This window comes from Triturus cristatus, chromosome 2_1 (assembly GCF_964204655.1).
Source record: "Triturus cristatus chromosome 2_1, aTriCri1.1, whole genome shotgun sequence".
Taxonomy (NCBI): domain Eukaryota; kingdom Metazoa; phylum Chordata; class Amphibia; order Caudata; family Salamandridae; genus Triturus; species Triturus cristatus.
In genome coordinates this window covers 929870119-929894319 of record NC_140581.1, presented here as the reverse complement: position 1 = coordinate 929894319, position 24201 = coordinate 929870119, and the positions used below count along the sequence as shown (strand labels likewise).

Here is a 24201-nt window from a genome sequence, read left to right as displayed (position 1 = left end):
CGCCGACGACGGACGCGGAGCCGCAGACGACGCCTAGCGACGCGCAAGGGGTATTGCTGACGAAAAATCTTCCGGATCCAGTCTGACGCCTGGGGATATTCTAAGGTGAGGAATCTAACTAACTAATGTTTCTTACAGATACATCGTTACCGAAGGTAAGTAACTTGTTCTTTAAGAGTATATGGTAGGCTATATCATAGAACAGCTTTAAGGACATCGTTCCGAAAGCTGCAGACAGGCTCAGCTCATGCTAGAGCACCATCTCACATGTTACCAAGCACTCTGCCTCCAGGATTGTTAAGGCCTGCCATAGGAGTGGCTGATAGGTACACATGTGTCTATATATAAGGTAGGTATAGGAATACTACACCTAAGCAAGGGGTGATTACATGACCTTGCCCCAGCTGAGTGACCAGCCAGTTGTGTCTGATTGGAAGGCCAGACCAGGGGTGGCATAATACATGCTGCAGCCCCTGGGAGGCCTAGGGTACACCTATGCCCTGGGTACCTAGGGTACACTCTACAGGGTCCAATAAGGTGATCCTTACCAATTGGGTATGTACCTAGGGTACATGGAGTCCATTTTAAAGAGAGAGCAGACAGCCTGAGACCCTGAATGGCAGGATCTCAGGCCAACTAAGTCGAAAAACCAGCTAGACACTAGGCAAAAAGTTGGGGGTAACCATAGTCAGATATCCACCTTCCTACAGTTGTCCAGTCTGTTCTGGGGCTGGCTCCCCTTCCCTATTTCCGGGTGGGGGTTGTAGGCCTGCTACAGGTGTCCTGCCTTTATATATGTTCCCTGTCTCCGGGGGAGAGGGGGGAAAGGCAGTTTACATGCTGGCAGGCTGGCTGCTCGGGGCTCTGCTCTGTTCTTTATTCCGCCCCTGCCTTTGGAGGCTGCAGTGTTGCACCGCTCCTTATGGTGTCGCTTGTCTCCATTCTTTGTTTCTACTCTTTCGCACACTGTTCTCCTGCTCCCACAGTTTGCCTGGTGGCTCCGCGTTGCGGCGCGGAAAAGTTCTCTGAAGAAAACTGACGTAGGCACGCCGGGGTGGGGCTTATGTGACCTCGTTGATGTCACGTACGCGGACGTCACCTAGGCGGAGTCGCGTGGTGTCGCCCCGACCCCTGGCGCGCAGGGATGCTGTGGCAAAAAGTTTCCAGATCCAGTCTCACGCCTGGGGATAATTCTACGGGAAGTAATCTGCGACTAGAATCGTCTCTACCAGATACATTGTTACCGAAGGTAAGTAACTCGTACATTTGTATATTTTATGAGTATGGGATGCCATTCAGTGCACCAATGTATTTAAGTATGCCTGTTTCTAGCAATGTTTATACCAATTTTCTCCATTTATTTATTTTTATTTTTTATTTTCAGGCTTTTGTCAACAATTTCCAAGCTGCCAAGGACGCTTTGACCGAAGTAACAGTTCAAGCTGCAGAGAAAGCTGCTTCAGGTGTAAAAGAATTTGCTCAGAGGAGTTTCCGCCTTGCACTTGATATCAATGTTAAAGCACCCGTAGTAATAGTGCCACAGTCTGCTCTGTCCACGAATGTCCTGGTTGCTGATTTTGGTCTCATTACTGTAAAGAACCAGTTCTTCATTGTTGCCACAAAAACACGGTGCAGCCTTCCTCCCGTCATTGACTCGATGACGGTGAAGCTAAGTGAACTCAAACTTTACAGGTAACTGATTGTCCCTTTGTTATTCTGATGTTTAATCTTTCAGGAAATGGCTATCAGAAGCTCATCATAATTTTGTTTTCTTCCTGCTCCATGCCTTTGTTCATAAATGTGGTGTCACCTGTTCAGATTTTACAAAACATGCAGGCAAGTAAATGATACCAACGTTTCAGCAGTGTCATGCATGAGCAGAGTGGTTCATGTGCATGCACATTTCATGACTTGCACTTGTGTCTTCCCCACTGAAACTTTGGTTGTGTTTTTTGTACTTTGGTGTTTGCAAGACAGAGGCATGTATTTTCAGATTGAATGTGCTGATGCATGCCATTAATACTTTGATAATTGACATTGAAATCATGCTGTGATGGTTGTATATGCATTGGCATCCTTCTCAAAGTAGTAGTTTTCCCTCTTGCTTCCCAATGCTGCGTGCACAAGGTTCACAGTGTTTTATCATTACTCAGCAATGAAGACCAAAATAACATATCTTGCATTTAGTGTCACGGTCACGTCTGCCTGTAGGAATGAGGTAGTTGAAAGAAAACTAAGAGTGAACTGAAACAAGAAAAACAAATCTGTCAAGTCATACCATTCTGTACCTATGTAATGGCTGTGAGTTTGAAAGTGATGGAGCTGCAGTGAAGGTTGCTTTCCCCTTTATACCAAAGTGAGACAAGTGAGGCTTCATAAGAAAAGTAGTTCATGTGAAAATGCTTAATACAGTGATGAGTGAATCCTATAATACAGCAAAACCTTCAAACATACGCAATAGATGTCCCTTGGACCATTTGGTTCTGGGTTGTCTTGTTTAGCTTCTCATCAGGATGTTGTATATGTCCTCCAAGTCCTGCTGGCGGCAAATTAAAACTCACATTGCTCCAAGATTCAAGTGTTACAGAAAAACAGCTACACACCACATACATTAATGAGGTCTACAAAGCTCAGGGTTATGCAGTCCTTTCACGGACTGTCAACAGTATTCAATTTCATATAAAAATAGCACGCTAAAAGATATATGAAGAACCTTGTTATAAATTTGCGTTTGAGTTCATAGCAGGGAATACAAAAAATATCACTCCATGGTATGACGTGAAAAAATATGTATATTAACAAAATACAATAAATCTGATAGAGACTACTAGCCGCAGATTCCTTCAAGTAGAATTATCCCCAGGCATGAGACTGAACCCGGAAAGCTTTCTTGACCAGCATCCCCGCGCGCCGGGGGGATGGCATCACGCAACTCCGCCCAGGTGTCCTCCTCGTACGTGATGTCAGCGAGGTCACATAAGTCCCACCCTGGTGCGCCTATGTCAGTTTTTTCCTTTTCCGCGTGCAACGCGGATCAGGTTTGTGCACTGGGCCTGTTTAGGCCTTTCCCTTATGCTATTGCTGTGTGTGTGGGAACAGTGTGCGAATGCCTTTGGGCTTTAAAACTTGCTTGACGTGTGGCCGCCTCATGTCGGCGACGGATCCTCACCCCATTTGTATGTGATGTTTTGGGGGAGCACCACGACTCCACTGATTGTGAGGCGTGCCAGCAGATGAAGTCGACATCCCGGCGGGAGCGCCGGATGAAACCTCTTTCGGCTTGTGTGTCCAGGTTGGCATCGTCATCTCGCCCGGCCCCTGCGGAGGGTTCTCAGACCCGTGGCTTCCCTCGCCAACTTCGATCTTCTCCCAAGTCACAAGAGCGCCGCTCACCTATTGATAAGTGTCGCAGTTTGTCCCTGAGGGTCGGGTTCCGGCCTGTCGGGGGCGTGGGCTCTGAGCGGGTGGTGCGGCCCCTCATGTCGTCCCCTTATCCACCATTTCCCGGCATAGGGGCGACCAGAGCCATATGCGGCGGCTTTGCAGACCTCGCTGGCTTCTCCTCCTCCTCCTCCTCCTTTCCTTCCTGGGACGTCAGCGGATCCCTTGCAGTGTGTGGGGCTCTCCGCGGCGTCGCCGGCGGCTCCGGCCCCGGCGCCGACTGGTTCGGATCCATGCTCTGATGATGTGGTACCGTTGGGGTGAAGCCCTTCGGGGGCCCCTCCTTCGGACCACTGCGCCTCTCCTTCGCTGCAAACTCCTGCGGGAGTCCCTGTGGTGTCGTGGGAGGTCGCCGGGGCTCGGGTCGCACCCCCAAGCCCCTCTTGGTCCTCAGGACAGACAACGGCATTGTCCAAGGTGATACCACTACGGCGCCGGTGGCTGCTGGCCCTGGCGGCGCCACAGGGGTCGGCGGAGGGCCCATCTTGCCCTGTCTCGAGTCGCAGCTGGTGGGGGACTCCTCGTCTCTCCCCGGGCCCTTCTCGTCCCTCCACGCAGGGGGCTGGCTCGTCGGAGGTCAGGTCGGTGCCGTTCCGGTGACTCCCCTTCGCCACCCCGGCTCCGGCCCAGCTCCTGTCTCCTGCGCCGTGTGCTGTGTCGGAGGTTGCCCCGGCGTCTCCTCCGGCGCCGGTCAATGACAGTGTCCTGCCTCAGGTTGCGGACTCGACGGCGCGGGCCGACGTCTGGTCGTTAACTCGTCTTCGGATGCCTACTCTTCTCCAGAGGTTCGGCAGTTGCTGGTGTCATCCTCGCCAGAGACGGGCCGCCGTGTCGTGGCTTCTCCCTCAACGTAGTCTGAAGGCGGCTCCTCGCCGGAGGAGCCGCAGGTCCCCCACTCCTCTGTCCCTCTTCCTTCCTTCCGGCCTTGGCCCTTCTTTCCTCCGGTTGGCTTGGGGGATGGCCGCCTTAGCTTGCAGCTGTCACCTAACGAGGAGCTGCTTTCCCCTCCGCGGGGCCCTACGCAGGCGGGTGCGGCTTTTGCGCATGGGTGATCCAGCTACCCATTTCCCCGCAGATCATCTTCTGGAGGTTCTCCATCAGGGCTCTGGTGGTAGGGAAGTGTTGCTTCCCTTCGAGTGTTCACTCCACTCTTCTCACTTGGGGCCGTCCCGCCACGGGGGACCCGGTGCCCCAGCACCTTCCGCACCTCCACCATCCGGCACAGTGTGATCCGGTGTGCCTTTCTCTTCACCCTTCGACCAGAGGCCCCCTTTTGCATTCTGCCTTTCCTGCTTTGCTGCTGCTGTTGTCTCCCCCGTCACGGGAGGCCCGCTGGGGGCGCAATATGTTTGCCTCAACCAGTGTAGTTCTGCGAGCCCTTAACACACTGTGTGTTTTGGCTATGGTCACTTCTTGCTTGTGGGACTTGGCGGAGTCCCTTATGTCTGCCGCTTCTCAAGAGGCTGCCTGTGTGGACTTGAGACACCATGTCTTGGATGGTCGGAAGCTGGCGACGTTTATCCTTCGCTCCGCTCTGGACATCTCAGAGGTGCTGGGTCGTGCCATGGCTTCTTCGTTTGCCCTTCGTCGCCATGCCTGGCTTCGGGACAGTGTGTTCCAGGAGAATGTTCGAGAACGGCTGGTGGACCTTTCCTTCAATGGTGCTCTTTTGTTCCATGCCCCTGTGAACTCCGCCATCCAGAGGTTCTTGGCGGGGCTTCGTCGTCCTCCTCCTCCTCCTCCTCCCCCTCCTTCTTCTCCTCCTCAGTGACCTGCGTGTTGATCTGGTTCTTGGAGCTGTTCTTCCGTTGGGGCGGGTCGCCCCGGTTGTCTGTTCTGTGTGGTTCATGGCCACTCGAGTCCTCCTTGCTGAGGCTGTGGTTCTGTTGGCTGATGGCCAGCCCTTTTTGACTGTGTGTTTTTTACAGCATGCTGGGCCTGAGATTGGGCCTTCTGCGTTTCCCCTCTGGCTGCTTGATAGGCCTCCTGCGGGGTTTTTTGCCGCAGGTCTTTTTTGTTGTCCTCTGCTGCGGACGTTTCTTCCTAAAAGGTTCCCATGTCTTGGGATATGACATGCCCTATGTGGGGCAGGGTTGGCTGTTATATAGCCCTGGTATGTGCTGGGGAGTTGTGGTCGCCTGCGGGCTTCTGCTCTTCGTGGCGTTATGGTATGTTGCGGATGCAACCTTCTTCTTCGCCTTTTTGCTTTGAGTGTTTCGTTCTTTGGTGTCCCTGGCGTCTGGCGGAGCTTGCCAGTGCCGCCCTCTTGTTCTTTCTGCACCGTTGTGCCTTCTTGGGGCTTTAGTGGGACTGTCATCCTGCCTTCTCCGCTGCTTCCAGTGGGCCTTGCACTTGGTTCTACCTCTTCTACCTGTGGGGGGGATGGTCACTGCCTTCTGGATCCTCTTGCATGTGCAGTTTGTCCCTGCGGGGCGTTGGAAGATTCTTCCTGGGTGACCTTTAGTTCCCCTTTTCGGCTTCTGCCTGGTTCTTGCTGCTGGCGCCGTCCTGTCTGGGATTGCGTTTGCTCTGCCTCTTCTCCTTGGAGTCTCTAGGTTGCTCTTCTCCTTCGGTGCTCCTTTCCTTGCCTTGGCCTTGGGCGGAGGTTTTGTTGCCTCACATGGGCGTGGGCTGTTTAGCCTCTATGCGCCTTGCCTTGTTTCCTCTGCTGAGTGATGACAGGCTATCTTCTTCTCTTCTTTTCCCGCACCCCCCCTCCCCCCTTGGGGTTGGTGGCCTTCTGCTGGCGGGGGTTTCCCTTTGCCTGGGGGACGGGGCTCCTCGTCCGGTTAAAGAACTCCACCCCCGTGTGGCCCTCAATTGTGCCCAGGTGGGTGGGGTCCTCTTGCAGACCCTCCTTCCCCTTGGGTGTGGCTAGGGTATCTATTCTACTTGAAGGAATCTGCGGCTACTAGTCTCTATCTGATGTACGAGTTACTTACCTTCGGTACCGATGTATCTGGTAGAGACGATTCTAGCCGCAGATTCCTTCACAGCCCGCCCTTTCTGCCCGTTCTGCGAGGGCTTGTGATTTGGTCTTTTACACTCTCTTCCCTGTGGGTGGCTGTGTCTTCTATGAGTACATTCTTTCCCTCTTTCTGTCAGGCTGTCCCTTTTTCCTCCCCGTTGTCACATGGGAGTATAGGTTTGTTGGTACTTCTGGCTCTTTGCGATCCTTGAGGTTGGGGTCTTTTGGCTGTGCCTCTGCCCTTGCTCCTGATGGGGGTGGTCACACTCTGTGATGGGGATGGCTTGGAGTTTTGTCATTCCCTGTATGTCCCCGACTGGTTCCCCTTCCTTGTCTTTGGTTGGGGTCGTAGTCCTGTTGCATATTATCGTGACATTTTTACATATGTCCCTTGTCTCCGGGGGGGGGGGGGGGGGGGGGGGGGGGGGCTGTCTCTGTACTGGCAGGGTTGCTGCTCTGTTCTTTATTCTTTCCCTGCCTTTGGGTACTGCAGTGCCGGGCACTGCTCTTTATGGTGGTGTTCCTCACCATTCCTATTTCTGCTCTTTTGCACACTGTTCCTATACTCTCACAGTTTTGTCTGCTGGCTCCGCGTTGTGGCGCGGAAAAGTTCTCCGAAGAAGACTGACGAAGGTGCGCCGGGTGGGACTTATGTGACCTCGCTGAAGTCACGTACGCGGACAACGCCTGGGCGGAGTCGCGTGATGCCGTCCCCCTGGTGCGCGGAGACGCTGGGCAAGAAAGTTTTCCGGGTCCAGTCTCACACCTGGGGATAATTCTACGTAATGGAATCTGCGGCTAGAATCGTCTCTACCAGATACATCGTTATCGAAGGTAAGTAACTCGTACATTAATGAATAAATGGTGTTGTAGAACATACATGGACACTACATAGTATCAAGGCAATCAATTATTTCGAATTGGTATTATAATGGCATAGTAACGTAAGAAACTGTAGTTGATAAAACTTCTGCAACAAAGTGAATATATACCATAGTAAATTTAACAGTGAAAAATATAACGTATTCCCTGATGTGGTGTGGTTCAAACGCTGGAGTTGTAACAGAAGGTTTGGGAAGGCCGATATTGGAAAGAGTAAGTTTGTGTCACAAATACTTAGTGCAAAGTATTTAAAAGCTTGTTTACATTTGGGTGCATTGTCAAAAACAAGTTAAGTATGTGATTCAGACATGATACCATACAATATTCAGATGCTCACTCATTGTTCATCGGCATGCTCTTTAAATAGCATTGCACGCAATGAAAACACAGTAAATACTAATTTTGTGGCTTTTACGTTGGGAAATATATGTTGATGTTTGAAATGTATTTCTGATGGATACTTATTCCTCACCTTCTGAATATCCGGGGTGCCAGTCTCAATCAGTAAACTCTTCAAGAGGTCTCCTAATCATTTACTGGGTGCTGGCTCATTCTGCATGCCTCGTGCGACCCTCAAAACATCACTAGAGCCATAAAGCACGCCCATCGGTGTGATGACATCAGTTTATTTTTTTCCATGCCATTAACTCATTCGGAAGCTCTCCTAATCTCCTCAGAAATGTCGACGTTGTCAGCAATCTTTTAATATAAATGACAATTTAGGTGCAGTTTTCTTTTAAAATCTCACCGCTCACTCAGTTCTTTGGCGCCAAATCAGAGTCTGCATTTGAGAGGTTTAAAGATAGTAACACCACAGCCAGATCTCTGGGTCTCCAAACACAACCTAGAGGCTAACGTCAGTTTTGAAAGTTTTGTGGTTTCAGCAGAGGCTTTTAATTTCAATGCCGCCGTCAACAGTTTGCTGCTCAACAGTAGCAACAGCAGGCAAACCACCTCTACAAACAATGTAGGGGATGAGGTAAAGCCTGAACCCAAGCTTTCCTTTTCCCTACCTCCATTCTGTTACCCAGCCACCTCAGGGAAGCAGTCCTCCTTCCTCCTTACTCGAACACACAGCCAATTGGAGGACGAGTCCCCCCCTATCCACCAGCTTGAAGATCATAATGTCATACTTTAGGTCTTGTAAACTGTGTTGTGAGGGTATTCCTACCCTTTCAACAAACACCCACACCTTTCCTCTCCCGACCCGATATACGTCCAGCAGGTCATCTATGTGTCCTCCAACAAGAAGTTAAATTTTTGCTCCTCGAGGGTACAGTGGAATTTGTTCCATAGCTGAAAGAGGATAAGGGTGATAGTTCCAGCACTTCCTGGTCCCCAAAAAGGATGGCGGCCTCCATTTGATCCTAGAACTCAGGGTTTTTAACTAATTCCTCAAAAATGAAAAGTTCAAAATGCTGTCCCTTGCTCAAGTTCTGCTTGCACTGGAAGCAGACGACTTGATGGTGTCTCTCAACCTGCAGGATGCCTCCTTCCATATCCCTATCCTGCGGTCACGAAGTATCTTTGCTTCATGGGCTTATCAGAATACTACTTACTAGTAGTTTGTGGTTCTTCTGTTTGGTCTCACCTCCACTCCTTGACTCTTCACAAAGGTGATTACCGTGGTTGCGGCCCATCTCAGATGGGTGGGAATCCCAGTATTCTCTTACCTGGACAACTTGTGCATTATGGCGAGTTCTCCAGAGATGGTGTGCCGCCACTTGTGAGCCACAACTGCACTGTTTTTCGGCCTAGGCTTTTCTCAGCCCATACTGTTCATAGGGGCAGTACTGGAGACCACATTGACTCAAGCCTTCCCTCCTCACCAGAGGGTTCAAGACATTCAGACTGTGATTGTGATGTTTCAGAGTGGAGAGATAATTTCAGTCCTGATGGTCTTACGCCTGTTCAGTCTGAAAGCCTCCTGCATTCTATTGGTCACCCACCCATACTGGCACATGAGTGTTCTTCAGTGGTTCCTCTGCCGGCTGTTGTCCCACCACAATGAAGAAGCTGTATTAATAGCTACAGTGACACTGCAATGGATCAATGTTGGTAGAGTTAGAACAGCAAACTTATGCAAAGGAAGTCATTCCACCATATCCCTCCGGAGACAACAGTGATCATGGATGCCTCCACTGTAGAACGCGGAACCGATCTGGAGGAATATGAGACCAGAGTCCTCTGGTCTCCAAATGAACAGATGCTGTATATCAATCTGTTGGATTTACGTGTGATACATCTGGCACTCAACGCATTCCTCCCTTCCATTTGCAGTCAGCTTGCCCAGATTTTGACAGAAAATGCAAATGTGATTGGTACATCAACAAACGCGAGGGAGTAGTGTTGCATCTCCTGTGCCTACAAGGTCATCAGCTCTGGTTCCGTTGTATCAGGACCATCAGATCTGCTTAGTACCAAATCACCTGGCCGGTGTGAGGGGACTTTTTTCAGCCTGCGTCACTTTGCCGACCAAGGGTGCCTGAGGTAGTCCACAATATTTTCCAGCTTGTGCTCTTTGCCATTAACAAGAATGCTCACTGCCCGTAAATATGTACACTCTATTATCCAATGCAGGGAGCATTTGGGGATGTGTTTAACCTAAGGTGGAACTTTCTTCTTCTTTATGCATTTCCTCCCTTGCCTTTGATTCCTTGCATATTGAGGAAAATCTGTCTCTTCCAGACCCAGGTAATCCTAATTAGCTCAGACTGGCCATGGAGGGTGTGATATGCAGACCTGACTTCTTTCAACTCTTTCTGTGTCCTCTGCTTGGTCTTCCTCACAGGGTAGAACTCCCCTTGCAGTCGCAAGGCTGGTTCTTTAACCCTGCCTACAGAACCCTACACCTGCATGACTGTAGATTGAACGGGGCAATTTTACTTATTTTTCCCTGCCCTCAGAAGTAGTGGATGGTTATATCATGTTTACAAAGACAATCCACCAAGCAGTCTATTCAGGCAGATTGAACAGACTGGTCACAGGGTGTTCTGAAAGCTCTATTGATCCCTTGCAGGATAATTTATCTAGCATTCTGTAATTTGCCTCACGCTGGCCCAACAAGCTTGCACGGTGGGCACTGTTAAAGGTTATTTACCAACCTTTCTATGCCCTGATCAGCAGTCCCTCATTAAATCACCATTGTTATCATATTCTTAAATTGTCTTCCCAATAATTTTCCTCCTACTCCAATATTTATGCTCCAATGGAACTTCAACAATTGCACAGTTGCCGTTTAAAATTACTAACTTTTAAGACGGTCTCTTGGATCAATAGTACATAAGCAAAATGAGTTAATGAATTACAAGTCCTATCTGTGAAGCCTCCGGTTGCTTCAATTTTCCAGATAAGCTGGTGTTGAGAACTGGGCCTACCGTTCCACCAGAATTGCTTACCCCCCTTCCACCTGGCCCAATACATTACCCTTCCAGTATTCTACCCTCCTCCACATCATACAAAGGAGGAAGAAAGACTTCACCATTTTGACCCCAAAAAACCAGTCTGCTTCTACTTGGACAGTTACTGTGAATTCAGACTGGACTACCAGATATCATGAGATACATAAGATGAACGGCAAGGAAGTGCATAAGAGGACACTGTCAAGGTGGATAATTCTGTGCATCATGCTCTCCTATGCCGTAGCACCCAAGGAGTCACTAGTGGGCATTTGTACTCACTCCACCAGGGCCAAGACATCCACTTCTGTGCTGGCGACATGCGTGCCAGTTGCGGACATCTAGAGCTTTCCTCCATAGCTTTGCAAAGGACTATTGTCTGGTCTCTGAAGTGAGGATCAAAAATCGCTTTGCTCGATCAATGTTTCACGATTTCGTGGTATAACCGACCATGCACCTGGTGGGGGGGACTGTTTAGGGAATCTATTCAAAAGGTGAGCAGCTAGAGGTAGCTACCAGAAGAAAAAGTTTCTTATCTTACGTAATGCTCTTTCTGGTGGATACTATATCTAACTGCATATTCCTCACTGACCCACCCTCCTCGGTTGCATGGCTGGTTGTACTACATATTCACATGATGTGGTTTCCACATACTACAGAAGATGGCACTTACCTTATGGACGTTAGTGTCATCCAATTACCTGGCAGATACATGAAAAATAATGGATGCCACTGATGTCATCAAGTTGGCGGGGGTGTTTTGTTGCTGTAGTGACGTCATAGTGCGTTGCGTGTGGTGCTAAGATGGAGCCAGCACCCCTACTGGTGTGGGAGACCTATTGAAGTGTTTGCAGACTCAGACTGGTGCCTGAGATATTCAAGAGGTTAATAATCTGCCAATAGATCTAGTATCCACCAGAAAAAGTGTTATCAAAAGTAAATAATTTTTCCAAACTAGTGTACGAAGTTGAGAAGACAGAAATTTGCTGCAGTGAGTTTACTCCTAATATTTGGAAAAACATTGTTTTAAGAGAATTATCAAGAATGCTAGGAGTGCTCCTGCAAAGCAATATCAGTAGTAGATTTACAAATGTAATCAAACATGTAATATTGACGCGTGTGGACTTTCCACCAGGTGGAAGTTTCGGCATAAAGAAGTTAAACATAAACGTGCATTTGGAAGTTTAATCTGTGTTTCCTTATCCACAAAAAAACATTTATAATCAGCGGAGACCTGCTTCATCATCACCCACATTAAAAGTAGCCATGTTCCTTCCCCATGCTCATCCTAAAATTATCTTACTCCTTACCTTCATAGGAAACAATTTGAAAGTGTTTGTAAGTTGTGAAACTACCTTTGAGTGTTATGTATATACTCTCACATTTACATGTTCACCTACACCTCCCTGGAGTGCCCATAAACCCACCCCAACTGTAAACATACAAATGCATAAACACCACTGAACTAATTCTCAAAAGTCAACTGTGGGGGTACAATTCTGTCAGTCATAATTCTCTGAATCGGGGTTGGGAATTTGCTGTTGCTAATGGATGGATTTACATCTTAGCTGAACAGTTAATATTAAGAGTTTGACTCATAGGCTATGCAAAGCTGGTAGTATATGATGAATCCTTTTATGAGATCCTATGATGTTTTGGACATGTTAAATCACTCTGCAAAAAAACAATAACCTCAGGAAAGGCCATTAATATTTGTATCCAGGTATGTCTCAATATGATAACCCTTATCTTTTGTAGAACCCTTTCCTCTCTGGTGTTCCCTTACTCGGAGCTTTCATCTTCAGGCAAACTTTGCTCAGGTTTGGTCTGCCTCCAAAGTTACTTTTTTGCAGCATAAACTGCCAGTCTGACCCTGTGTGTATTCCTCAGCCATGCCAGTTGTCCTTTATAGGTCAAGGTCATGTTGCCTCCAGCTCTCCCCTGCTGTAGCTAATGTCAGATGGACCCACTATGGTTGTAATGTTGACACACACAAGTTGCGTGGCCAAAAAAGCTTTATGTATGTTGTCTTATTGCACTTCATTTGTAGACCAGTGGCAGAGGGGATTCTCATGGTCCACAAGTTAGGTGTTTAAATGGCAAACAGTTGGCTGCCTGGTGTAGAGTTGTCTGAACAACTGGGTTGGGCCTGTGGTCATATCATCTGCAACTAGCGTGTAGACATGTTATCTGAAAGAAACACGTTAGTTAGATTCCTCACCTTAGAATATCCCCAGGCGTCAGACTGGATCCGGAAGATTTTTCGTCAGCAATACCCCTTGCGCGTCGCTAGGCGTCGTCTGCGGCTCCGCGTCCGTCGTCGGCGTCGTGCGCTGGAATGACGTCGTCGGAGGACTTAGACGCCGCCCTCGCGCGCTGACGTCAGTTCTTCTTTTTTCCGCGCCAGTAAGCGCAGATCCGGGAGAGCTACCCCTTTAGTCACTTTTTGACTAACTTTTCCGATCCTTTTTGATCTTGTCTCGACTCCGGTGCCGGTAGGATGCCTGGTTTTAAAGCCTGTGCTGACTGTAGCCGCTTGATGTCGGTTACGGACCATCACCACCGGTGCCTTACTGCTTGGGCCTCGACCACGACGCGGAGTCGTGTTCGGACTGCAAGGCCCTGACCTCGAAGGCTAGACGGGAGCGGTCCCGTAAGCTTCTCGAGATTCGCCACTTGGCTCCGCGCCCCTCTCGATCCCGGTCCAGGAGGAGGTCCAAGAATCGGTCGTGGAGCCGCAGCCGACGTCATCATCGGTCGTCGGGATCCAAGTCTTCGGGTAAGTCGAAGCACTCCAAGAAGTCCAAGAGGCGACACCGCTCTTTGGACTCCCCTCGCCGGTCGCGCGACTCGGCCGAGGGTCAGGGTGGTTCCACCCCCGCGGCTCCGGCGGAGCCGCAGGCGCCGCGCAAGTCCCCATACCCACCGGTCCCTGGGACTGACGCGACGCCGGCGGAAGTCAGTGCCTTCCTCTCGGCCATGAGGAACCTGGCGCCGCCGTCGACGCCCGCTGGCGCGCCTTCGGGCCCCGCGGACCCGACTGGGCAACCTTGCCTGCCGGCGGCTCCGGCCCCGGCCCCGGCGCCGTTGACGGCTCCGGCCTCGACGCCGCAAGTGCCCGAGGGACCCGTTCCCGAGTCCCCGCCGACGCCGGTCGACCTCGTCACGCCTCCTCCGCCGGCGTCGACACCGGTACCACCTCCGACGCCGACTCCGCTCGGCGTCGAGCCCCGGTTCAGCCCCACTCCGGGCCCGGCGCCGATACGGCGTCGATGGACGCCGCGTTCGGCGCCGCTGGAGACGCATTTTGTCTATCGCCCGGCTCCGATCCTTCCTCCTGCATACCAGGAATCGGATGATGGGGACAACTGGGAGGGATCCGAGGATCCTATGGCCGCTCAGGCTCAACTGTCACAGGACTGGGCAGATGAACTGGGGGAGGCCAGTGGCCTGGATACCTCTCCGGACACTGGATTCATCTCTCCTCCGACTGTGGCTTCGGAGGAGGGTGCTGCTTTCTCTGTGGTGCTGCGCAAGGCGGCCGCAGCCCTTGGGCTCGAGCTACCTGCCGTGGCTGTGAGGACTAACGTCCTCACTGAGGTGCTTCAGTCTGCAGCAAGCTCCACTGAGCCTCTGCTGCAATTCAATGAGGCCCTCATTGACTTTCTGCAGGGCACCTGGTCCAAGCCCTCCACAGTTCCTCCTGTGGACAGGAACGTCGCCAGGCGCCACCGCCCTGCTCCGGGCGACCCCAGTTTTCTGTCCCAACACCCTACCCCCGAGAGCCTGGTTATCCAGGCCTCTACCTCCCAATCCTCCTTCCCGACCGCTCCGCCGGACCGGGATTCCAAGAGACTGGAACAGTTTGGCAAAAAGCTGTTCTCCTCCCTTAGTTTGGGCCTGCGGTCTTTGAACACCGCCTGTCTCTTGGACCGTTATTCCCACTCTCTGTGGGATACAGTGGAGGACGTGCTGCCCCTGTGTCCGGAGGAGGTCCAGACACGACTTACCCAGGCTCTGGCCGATGGGAGGGATGCAGCACGGCATGCTATCCGCTGTGGGCTTGACACTACGGACTCGCTGGGTAGGGCGATTTCTACCACGGTGGCGCTTAGACGTCACGCCTGGCTGCGGTCCACGTCCTTTTCGGGTGATGTCCAGAGCACTCTCATGGACATGCCCTTTGATGGCACTCGCCTTTTTGGTGAGAAAGCGGACAGTGCGCTGAATCGCTTTAAGGACTCCCGGGCTACGGCCAAGTCCTTGGGCCTCTCGGCCCCGCGGTCGCAAACTTCCGCTTTTCGCCCCTTTCGTGGCCAAGTAAGGGGTGCCTCCTCACGTACGCCTAGCCACCAGCCGCAGAACCAACCTGCGCGCGGTCGCGGACGTGGTTTCCGCCGAGGCGGTTCTGCAGGACGACGAGGTCAGCCCACATCCACCCCGGCAGCATCCACCTCAAAGCCTTCCTAGTCCGAGCTTTCAGGCCCATTCCACGCCAGTGGGCGGCAGAGTTCGCCATCACCTGCTCCACTGGCGGTCCATCACATCGGACAGGTGGGTGCTGCAAATCGTCCGAAGGGGCTACTCCCTCCCCTTCGAGACGACCCCTCCAGCCATGCCACCGCAGCACCACCGTATCTCGGGGGATTATTTGAATCTTCTCCACGAGGAAGTTTCGTCCCTCTTGGCCAAGGGGGCCGTCGAGTGCGTTCCGAGCCCAGAAGTAGGTCGTGGTTGTAATTCCCACTACTTTCTGGTTCCCAAGAAGGGCAAAGGGGGCCTACGCCCTATCTTGGACCTCCGGAACGTCAATGCCTTCCCCTGGAAGGAAAGGTTCAAGATGTTGACTTTGGCTCAGGTTCTAGCTGCCCTAGACCCTGGAGACTGGATGGTAGCGTTGGACTTGCAGGACGCATATTTCCACATCCCCGTCCTGCCGGCCCACCGGCGTTACCTGCGGTTCACGGTGGGCCCAGAGCACTTTGTTTACCGTGCTCCCCTTCGGCCTCACCAGTGCCCCTCGGGTGTTCACGAAAGTGATGGCGGTGGTCGCAGCTCATCTGCGCAGATCAGGGATTCCAGTCTTCCCCTATCTCGACGACTGGTTGTTGAAGGCGGGCTCGCCCCAGTCAGTCCTCTCCCACCTCCAGACTACGGCGGATCTCCTGCATTTGCTAGGGTTTTCCATCAACGTGCCGAAGTCACACCTGAGCCCCTCTCAGAAGCTCCTCTTAATCGGAGCAGTTCTCGATTCGGCGCAGTTCCGGGTCTATCCACCGGAACAGCGGGTCCGGGATATACAGGCCCTGATTCCCATCTTTCGGCCTCTATCCTGGGTTTCGGTCAGGCTAGTGTTGCGGCTTCTGGGGCTGATGGCCTCCTGCATCCTCCTAGTGCATCACGCCAGGCGGCGCATGCGGGCTCTGCAGTGGGACCTGAAGTTTCAGTGGGCCCAGCATCACGGCAACCTGTCCGACCATGTCTTGATCTCGGAGGGTACTGCACAGCAGTTGCAGTGGTGGCTCACGGACCGCGATTGGGTCAAGGGCAAGAGCCTCTCCCTTCCCCAACCGGAGCATGTCGTAGTGACGGATGCGTCCCTCCTGGGATGGGGTGGCCATATGGAAGAGGCGGAGATCAGAGGCCTCTGGTCTCCGGCGGAGTCTCGTCTCCACATCAACCTGTTGGAGTTGAGAGCGATCCAACTTGCACCGAAAGCCTTCCTTCCCTCGGTCAGGGGAAGTGTCGTGCAGATGTTCACGGACAACACCACCGCCATGTGGTATTGCAACAAACAGGGCGGGGTGGGGTCGTGGACCCTTTGTCAGGAGGCCCTGCGCCTCTGGACATGGCTGGAACACCAGGGCGTCACCCTGGTGGTTCAACATCTGGCTGGGCTCTCTGAACGCCAGAGCAGACGAACTCAGCCGCCGGTGCATGATGGATCACGAATGGCGTCTGAACTCCGAAGTGGCGCAAGGTCTCTTTCAGCAGTGGGGAGAGCCTTGGTTAGATCTATTCGCCACCGAAGAGAACGCGCAATGTCAGCAGTTCTGCGCGTTGGAATTTCCAAGGCGGCACTCGCTCGGCGACGCTTTTCGTCACGAGTGGAGTTGCGGTCTGTTGTACGCCTTTCCGCCTATACCACTTCTGCCCAGAGTGCTGAAGAAGATCAAGCGCGACCGGGCCCAAGTCATCTTGGTGGATCCAGATTGGGCACGAAGGTACTGGTATCCCGAGCTACTCAGTATGTTGACCGATCCTCCGATACGTCTGCCCCTTCGGGAGGATCTTCAGTCGCAGCAGCAGGGGACGGTCCTCCACCCGAACCTGTCCAGCCTCCACCTCCATGCGTGGAGATTGAGCGGCGGCAGTTGATGCCATTCGACTTGCCTCCTAAAGTCTGTGGTATCATTCTGGCAGCCAGGCGTCCCTCCACAAAAACGGGATACGCCTGCCGGTGGAATAAATTTGTGGCATGGTGCACAGCAAAGGCTGTGGATCCCCTTTCCGCCCCTCTTTCTGAGGTTCTCCTCTTTCTTCTTTCTTTGGCCCGGCAGGGCTCTGCCCTGGGCTCCCTGAAAGGTTATCTTGCTGCCATCTCTGCCTTCTTGCGGCTTCCTGATCAGCCTTCTCTTTTCAAGTCCCCTGTCGTTACACGCTTTCTAAAAGGCATTACTCACACGTTCCCTCCTGTCCCTTTTGTAATGCCTCAGTGGGACTTGAATCTTGTTCTCACATTTCTAATGTGCGCTCCCTTTGAGCCTCTTCATAATTGTCCTCTTCGTCTGCTGACGCTTAAGACTGCTTTTCTGGTAGCCATCACCTCGGCTAGACGGGTGAGTGAGCTCCAGGCTTTCTCTTCACTGCCTCCTTTTCTCTCTGTTCATCCGGACAAGGTTGTCCTTCGGCCTCGTCCCTCCTTTCTTCCGAAAGTGGTGACTCCATTTCATCTTGGGCAGTCTGTCACCTTGTCCACCTTCTTTCCGCCTCCGCATCCTTCCAAAGAGGAAGAGAGGCTCCACCTTCTGGACCCAAAACGTGCGCTCTCCTTTTATCTGGACCGCACAAAGCAGTTCCGGGTGGACGACCAACTTTTCGTTGGATACGTGGGTGCTAAGAAGGGGAAAGCTGTGCACAAACGGACCATCTCTCGGTGGGTCGTTTTGTGCATCAAAATTTGTTATTCCTTGGCAAAAAAGGACCCTCCTGTTGGGCTGCGCGCCCATTCTACTCGGGCCACAGCGGCTACTACTGCTTTGGGACGGGGTGTCCCTTTGCAGGACATCTGTCAGGCGGCGACGTGGGCTTCGCTACACACGTTTGCCAGGCATTGTTGCCTTGACAGCCAAGTCCGGAGGGATGGCTTCTTTGGTCGTTCTGTCCTCCAGGACTTTCTGGTGTGATCTTGGTTCGCAGACCCACCACCGGGGATGGTATTGCTTGGGTATCTATTCTAAGGTGAGGAATCTAACTAACGTGTTTCTTTCAGATGAACAAGTTACTTACCTTCGGTAACGATGTATCTGTAAGAAACATTAGTTAGTTAGATTCCTCACCGACCCACCCATCCTCCCCGTTCTGCGAACTGACATCTAGGGTTAAGGTTATCCTTTTCAGGCCCCTAGATTTTATTTTTGGCACCAGTGTCAGTCTTTGCATGGCTCTGCGTTCCTGGCGCGGAAAGCTATGTACAAGAACTGACATCAGCGCGCGAGGGCGGCGTCTAAGTACTCCGACGACGTCATTCCGGCGCACGACGCCGACGACTGACGCGGAGCCGCAGACGACGCCTAGCGACGCGCAAGGGGTATTGCTGACGAAAAATCTTCCGGATCCAGTCTGACGCCTGGGGATATTCTAAGGTGAGGAATCTAACTAACTAATGTTTATTACAGATACATCGTTACCGAAGGTAAGTAACTTGTTCAATAGGCACTCCTGCACTATGTACATGGCAGGTACTGAGATTTATGGAATTCCGGGCCAGATATATAAAGAGTCCATTCACAAAATGTGGTTGCAAATAGTCCTCCAACTTTTTGCGAACTGACTCTTATTTTTTTCAAGCAACCTAAATGCTTTTAGATCGGTTCGCAAAATTACCATTGGTAGGCAGGCCACAATTTATGACGCCTTCAAATTGGCTACAAGCACATGGATTATGGACTGCACACCTCTTTCGCTGTGTTTTCATGTCCAAGTAGAATTGTTTTTTTTTTTTTTTTTAAACCAACATGTGTTTCGTAAAGGAACCAATACTTTAAAGAATAAGTTAACCATTTACAAAATCATCAGGGGAGTAGGCTCCTGGACTACTGCCTTGTCCTCTTGACACTGCTAGCCTGATTCTTGAAGAGGCTCCTAGGGGTCGCTCTCCTTTGCGAATCAGTTACCACCATCTTTGAGCAATTGGTAGCTTGTTAAAGGTGTGTGACTGGAACAGCATTTGCAAACCATTAACACATGCAATACCTACTCACAATTTGGAAGGAACGCCCTTTTCATTCCACTTCCAAATTGCAATTTGGTATGGGTTACAAAAACCATTTATCTGATAGAAACTTCTAGCTGCAGATTCCTTACCGTAGAATATTCCCCGGGCATCAGACTGGATCTGGAAATGTTTCCATAGCAGAGGCAAAAACTAAAGACTCTGCACCAATGGATGTACTAGTGAAGGCACCACCGGATAGGACCTCTAGTAATAATAGCATGGACGAGGTGAAGGTTAGCCAGAGAGAAAAAAGTAAGCAAGAGTCATGCAAACAAACTCTTTGCTCAATGAAATCAAAGCCTAAAATAACAATCACAAGGGACCTTTTGGACAAACAGCTATTTGCGATATCAACCTTTGTCAACCAAGTCTTAACAAAGGAAACGCCATTAAAGAACACACAAAACCTAGAAAAAAATCAACGACTTGATAAATCAAAAAAACCTACTATGAATTGTGCAGAGCAGAACAACCTTGAAAGGGCCACACTTGCTGGTTGCAATACAGTCGCCTTTTCAACAACATAGATTTCCATACACAATAATAATACAAAAAAATACGATCGAATAATAACAACGGGGCCAAAAGTGCCTTTATTTTCACCTGGCCCCCTCCTGGTAACAATTCAGTGGCCATGCATTTTCGTGAGCCTGAAGCGGTCTCTGCTCCCGTTTATGGCAATAAACCAAGAAGAGCCATCTCAAACAAGGGAAATGCAGGACCACATAAAAGATATATCCCACGAATCCTTAGAACTCTGCACACTCTTGCCTGCAAAGAATAGCGACTCATGGCAAATCTCTTTGATTCCTCAATACAAGTCAAGAGGCCAACAGGATATATTAAATAAAGCAAACATCATGAGACTGCTAGCTGAAATACCAACATTATGCCACATTAAAACAACAGACCTACTATCAGTCAGGTTACTGCCCCACGAACACGATAGACACACGGAGATAACTTTAGCCTTCATGGAAGTCAGAGAAAATAATTAATCAAATCAATAAAGCAAAAGATCAGGTTGAATCATAGGGCATAGCACTCATGAAACCCATATTAAAGCCCTACCCACTTCCTCTGACAAACCTGTAACAAAGACAGACTACTCGCACACCAGTGTACTTGATTTTGCAGAGTGCCCAAGGACCAACGGGTACTGATAACAAGTCTTACATTCAGCTATGGAAGAAACTCAATGACACTGGTTAGCATCAGCATTAAAAAGTTGTAAACCACAATGACCGACTAACCAAATAAAAAGTCCCTTGAAAGATGCTGTGTTAAGCATTCTTTCTTGGAACATTGCGGGTGCCAGATCTAAGCTCATAGATAGTGATTTGTTAGACACCTGGGCTAAACATGACATATCTCTACAAGAGACCTGGCTATCTGGCCCACTCCAATTGCCTAGCTACAAGGTGCCTCAGGTGGATGCCCAAAAAACGCACCGATTTGGATGGCATAAAGGCGAACTATCGTTTTATGTATCAAACGCCATCAAGAAAGAATCAGAGCAACTACCAATAACAACACCAAATATACAGGCAATCAAATTCAACTTTGGTCGAAAGCACTTGACAAATGTATGCCCATCCGTGACTCTGGTGAAATCATCCCCACATTTACGGGCCGGAATGCAAATACTGTGATTGATTTCATTTGCATTTCATCCAGCCTTAACCAGTGGTGTACAGCCCCTCTGATAGTGGATAACCTTATTAGCGATCACAATTGTCTAACTATGGAGGCCGTACTATGGAAGGCGAAAAGGGGCCCTAAACCTAACATAATTGCTAATATTGAACCCCATCGTTCCAATGGCACTAGAATTAGGTGGAAAGGGGACAAAGCAGATATCTTGTCCAACTCCATTATTAATAGTTGTTTAAATGATATTTCCGTTATTTTAGAGAGTAATGAATCGATGGATGTAACTATCCCTAAGTTTATCAATATTAACACTATTATTGATGCTAAATTTACAGTGTTCTTAAAAGGCAAATCATGCAGGCTAAGGGGATGGTTCGACCATGCTAGTACTAATGCACTTAAGGGTCTCAAGGAGGCACTTGCTGCTAAACCCAGAGACATAAATTTGGTAAGGGAATTTAGAGCCACCTATCGGTCTGCAATTAATAACAGGAAGGCCGAATTAAGGCAAGACGCCTGGGACAAGTTAGATCAAGCGGCTGAAACCTCAGATTCCTCCCTTTTCTGGGCTACTGTTAATCGTCCATTTCTTAAAAACGAGGAGATGCCTGAGTTGACTGCTAACGTTAGCGTAGAAAGCTGGGTCTCCCATTTTTCCATGATTTTCGAGTCGAATAAAACCCTGGATGTAGATCGAGATGACTGGTCTGCCATTCCCTTAGATATATCCATTACTGAGGTTCAGGATAGTATCTCTGCCAGCAAGGGAGGTAAGGCCCAGGGGCCGGACGGGGTGCCCATTGATGTCTACAAAAAAGAACCTGAGATCTGGGGCCCGTTATTAACAATCGTGTTTAATGCAGCAGTCTGCCTCGGTGTCCCACCCTCATGGGAGGAATCTATTATAGTACCAATATACAAGAAGGGGGAGAGAAGTGATGCCAAGAACTATCGTCCAATCTCCCTTCTCGATTCCTCTGTGAAAATCATGAGTAGGGTGCTCTTGGTTAGACTCGAAGAATGGGCTGATTCTAATAATATCCTGGCCAACTCTCAATATGGTTTTAGGAAGGGACGGGGAACAGTAGAACAGTGCCTCAACCTTGAACTCCTAATAGGGAAATATACGAAGGCCAAGAAAGGATCTCTTTTTCTCTGCTTTGCAGATTTGAGCAGTGCCTTCGATATGGTGAATCATAAGATTTTATGGGAGAAACTCCTGGAAATGGGAGCACCAGAGGGCATTGTTCATTTCTTGGCCCGGCTCTATGCCAATCTTAGATCGAGCGTACGTTATGGCTCGGTTGGGGAGTGTACCCCTAAGTTCCCTATTAGACGTGGTATCAGGCAGGGATGTGTACTCGCCCCCCTGCTTTTTACACTTTTTATTAACGAGGTTGATTCGGTCTTAAAGACTGTAGCGGCTGATACCCCTAAAACCCCTGATTTCCATATTCCTGTTTTACTTTATGCAGACGATGCCGTTATTTTATCTAGGACTCCCATCGGTCTGCAACGTCTAATGGACAGATTCTCTCTGTTCATTAAGGACAGGAAGTTGAAGATCAATAAATCAAAAACCTTTGTCATGGAGTGTGGCAATAGTTGTAAGAAACCACATTCTTTTTTCATTGAAGGACAAAAGGTTTTAACAGTGGACACTTTCAACTACCTAGGTATCACCTTTTCTAAATTAGGTAGTTGGTCCAATGAGATCAATTATGTAAGGGGTAGAATGGCGAAAAGTGCCCATGGGGTGTTTCAGTTTGCTTCTAAATTAGGGGATAAACGGCTCATGGATATGCTGAAAATTTACCAAATGAGGTGCCTTTCTATTACTCTCTATGGTGCCGGTATATGGGGGCACGCACCGAGTAGTAGTCTTCAAGTGGAGGAAAATATCTTTCTTAAAAGACTTTTAAGTCTACCCACTTCGGCTTCTACCGACCTGGTGCATAGGGAGTTTGGAATCCAACAGCTCTTAGACCATGTAGCCCTTAGACCGCTTATGCTTTGGCGTGCAATATGGATAAAGGAAGAGACCTCTTTAAATAGAGCCATTATTGAAGATTGTCTCTCCACCGATAAGCATTTAATGATTCCATGGGTAAAATTTGTTTCTGATAGTTTTTCTGAAATTTATGATCTTAATGTATTAGAGGATCATTATGCCGCCTCTTGTTTGACCAAAAATGAGTTGAAATCTACTTTTATGAACCACAGGAATGAGAAGCGAGGGAGGACCAGTGGTAATTTAACAACCTGTCGTTTTTATGGAAGTTTTAGTGAAACGACAGGGTTTCAACCGTATTTGAGTTTTGTTTCCAGACCCTCCCATCGATTTGTTCTGACAAGACTCCGTTTTGGCATTGTTCATCATCTGGTCGCATTTCCAAGCACTAGGAAACATCCAATTGGTCCTTCCCCATGTGACAATATTACCGTACAAAGTACTATGCACTTTTTACTGTTTTGTTCATTTTACGGGAATATCTGATCAGCTTTTTTAAAACCCGTTTTTAGGAAATATGGAGTTAGGACTGTAAAAGACACTATGAAACTGTTATTTAACCCGTCACCTGATGTCTGTTTTTTCACTGCCACCTTTCTTCTACGGGCTATTAAAGCAAGGCCAAATCTGTCATTTTAAAACTGTTTTAATGTGCTTTTATATGTTTGATTGTTAAAATGATGAAGCTGTTTTTATGTATGTACGTGCTTTTATGGACTTTGTTTTTAAGCTCCGAATAAAGCCTTATGAACTGAACTGTATGCCCATCCAAATGCCCAAGACAAATCTGCGGCATTTAAAAAATGTATACATGAGATAGCTGAAGTAAGATTCAACACGTCGACTTGGGAAATAATGATATCGGGTGATTTCAACATGCACTTAATACACGCTCCATATGAGGATGACCAGCTTGTAGCCGAAAAAGAAATCTGGTCTGTAAATTCACAAGCAAACCATCCTCCGAAGAAAGCAAACAAAGTTGGCAAGAGGCTGGTAACCACCCTTGAACATTTTGGCTTGAGAGTGGTCATCGGTAGAATGCGGGATGATTTTCCTCCAAACTTCACATTTTATGGACCAGCATCAGGATCAATAATTGACTACACCATCCTTACTCTACCGCTCCTTCAACAACTAAGAAAGTTTACAGTCAAATGTTCCACGGATAGTGACCATGCAATCCAGGAAATAGTTATCCACATAAATCCAGAAAGATATCAACTGGCACTTGCCGTCAGTGGGCGAAGTGAAGAAACAAACCTAAAGCGTCTTAACTAGTCACATCGCTCACTTCCAAAAATAGTAGAAAAAGTGAAATATGGAGGCCAGCACAGTGTTATCCCTAACT

At 49.5% G+C, this 24201-nt stretch overlaps 1 protein-coding gene across 3 annotated transcripts in view; it reads left to right on the top strand.

Annotated features, from left to right (window-relative positions):
* VPS13A (vacuolar protein sorting 13 homolog A) overlaps nucleotides 1–24201 on the top strand; it is a 2314464-nt gene that overhangs the window by 758857 nt on the left and 1531406 nt on the right. For 2 of the 3 annotated variants that reach the window (XM_085633382.1, XM_085633374.1), the window contains exons 33-34: nucleotides 1385–1692; nucleotides 1819–1836. In XM_085633382.1, the coding sequence (XP_085489508.1) occupies nucleotides 1385–1692; nucleotides 1819–1836 (326 nt within the window). The remainder of the gene's footprint in view (nucleotides 1–1384; nucleotides 1693–1818; nucleotides 1837–24201) is intronic. The other variant, XM_085633365.1, reaches the window with a different exon arrangement.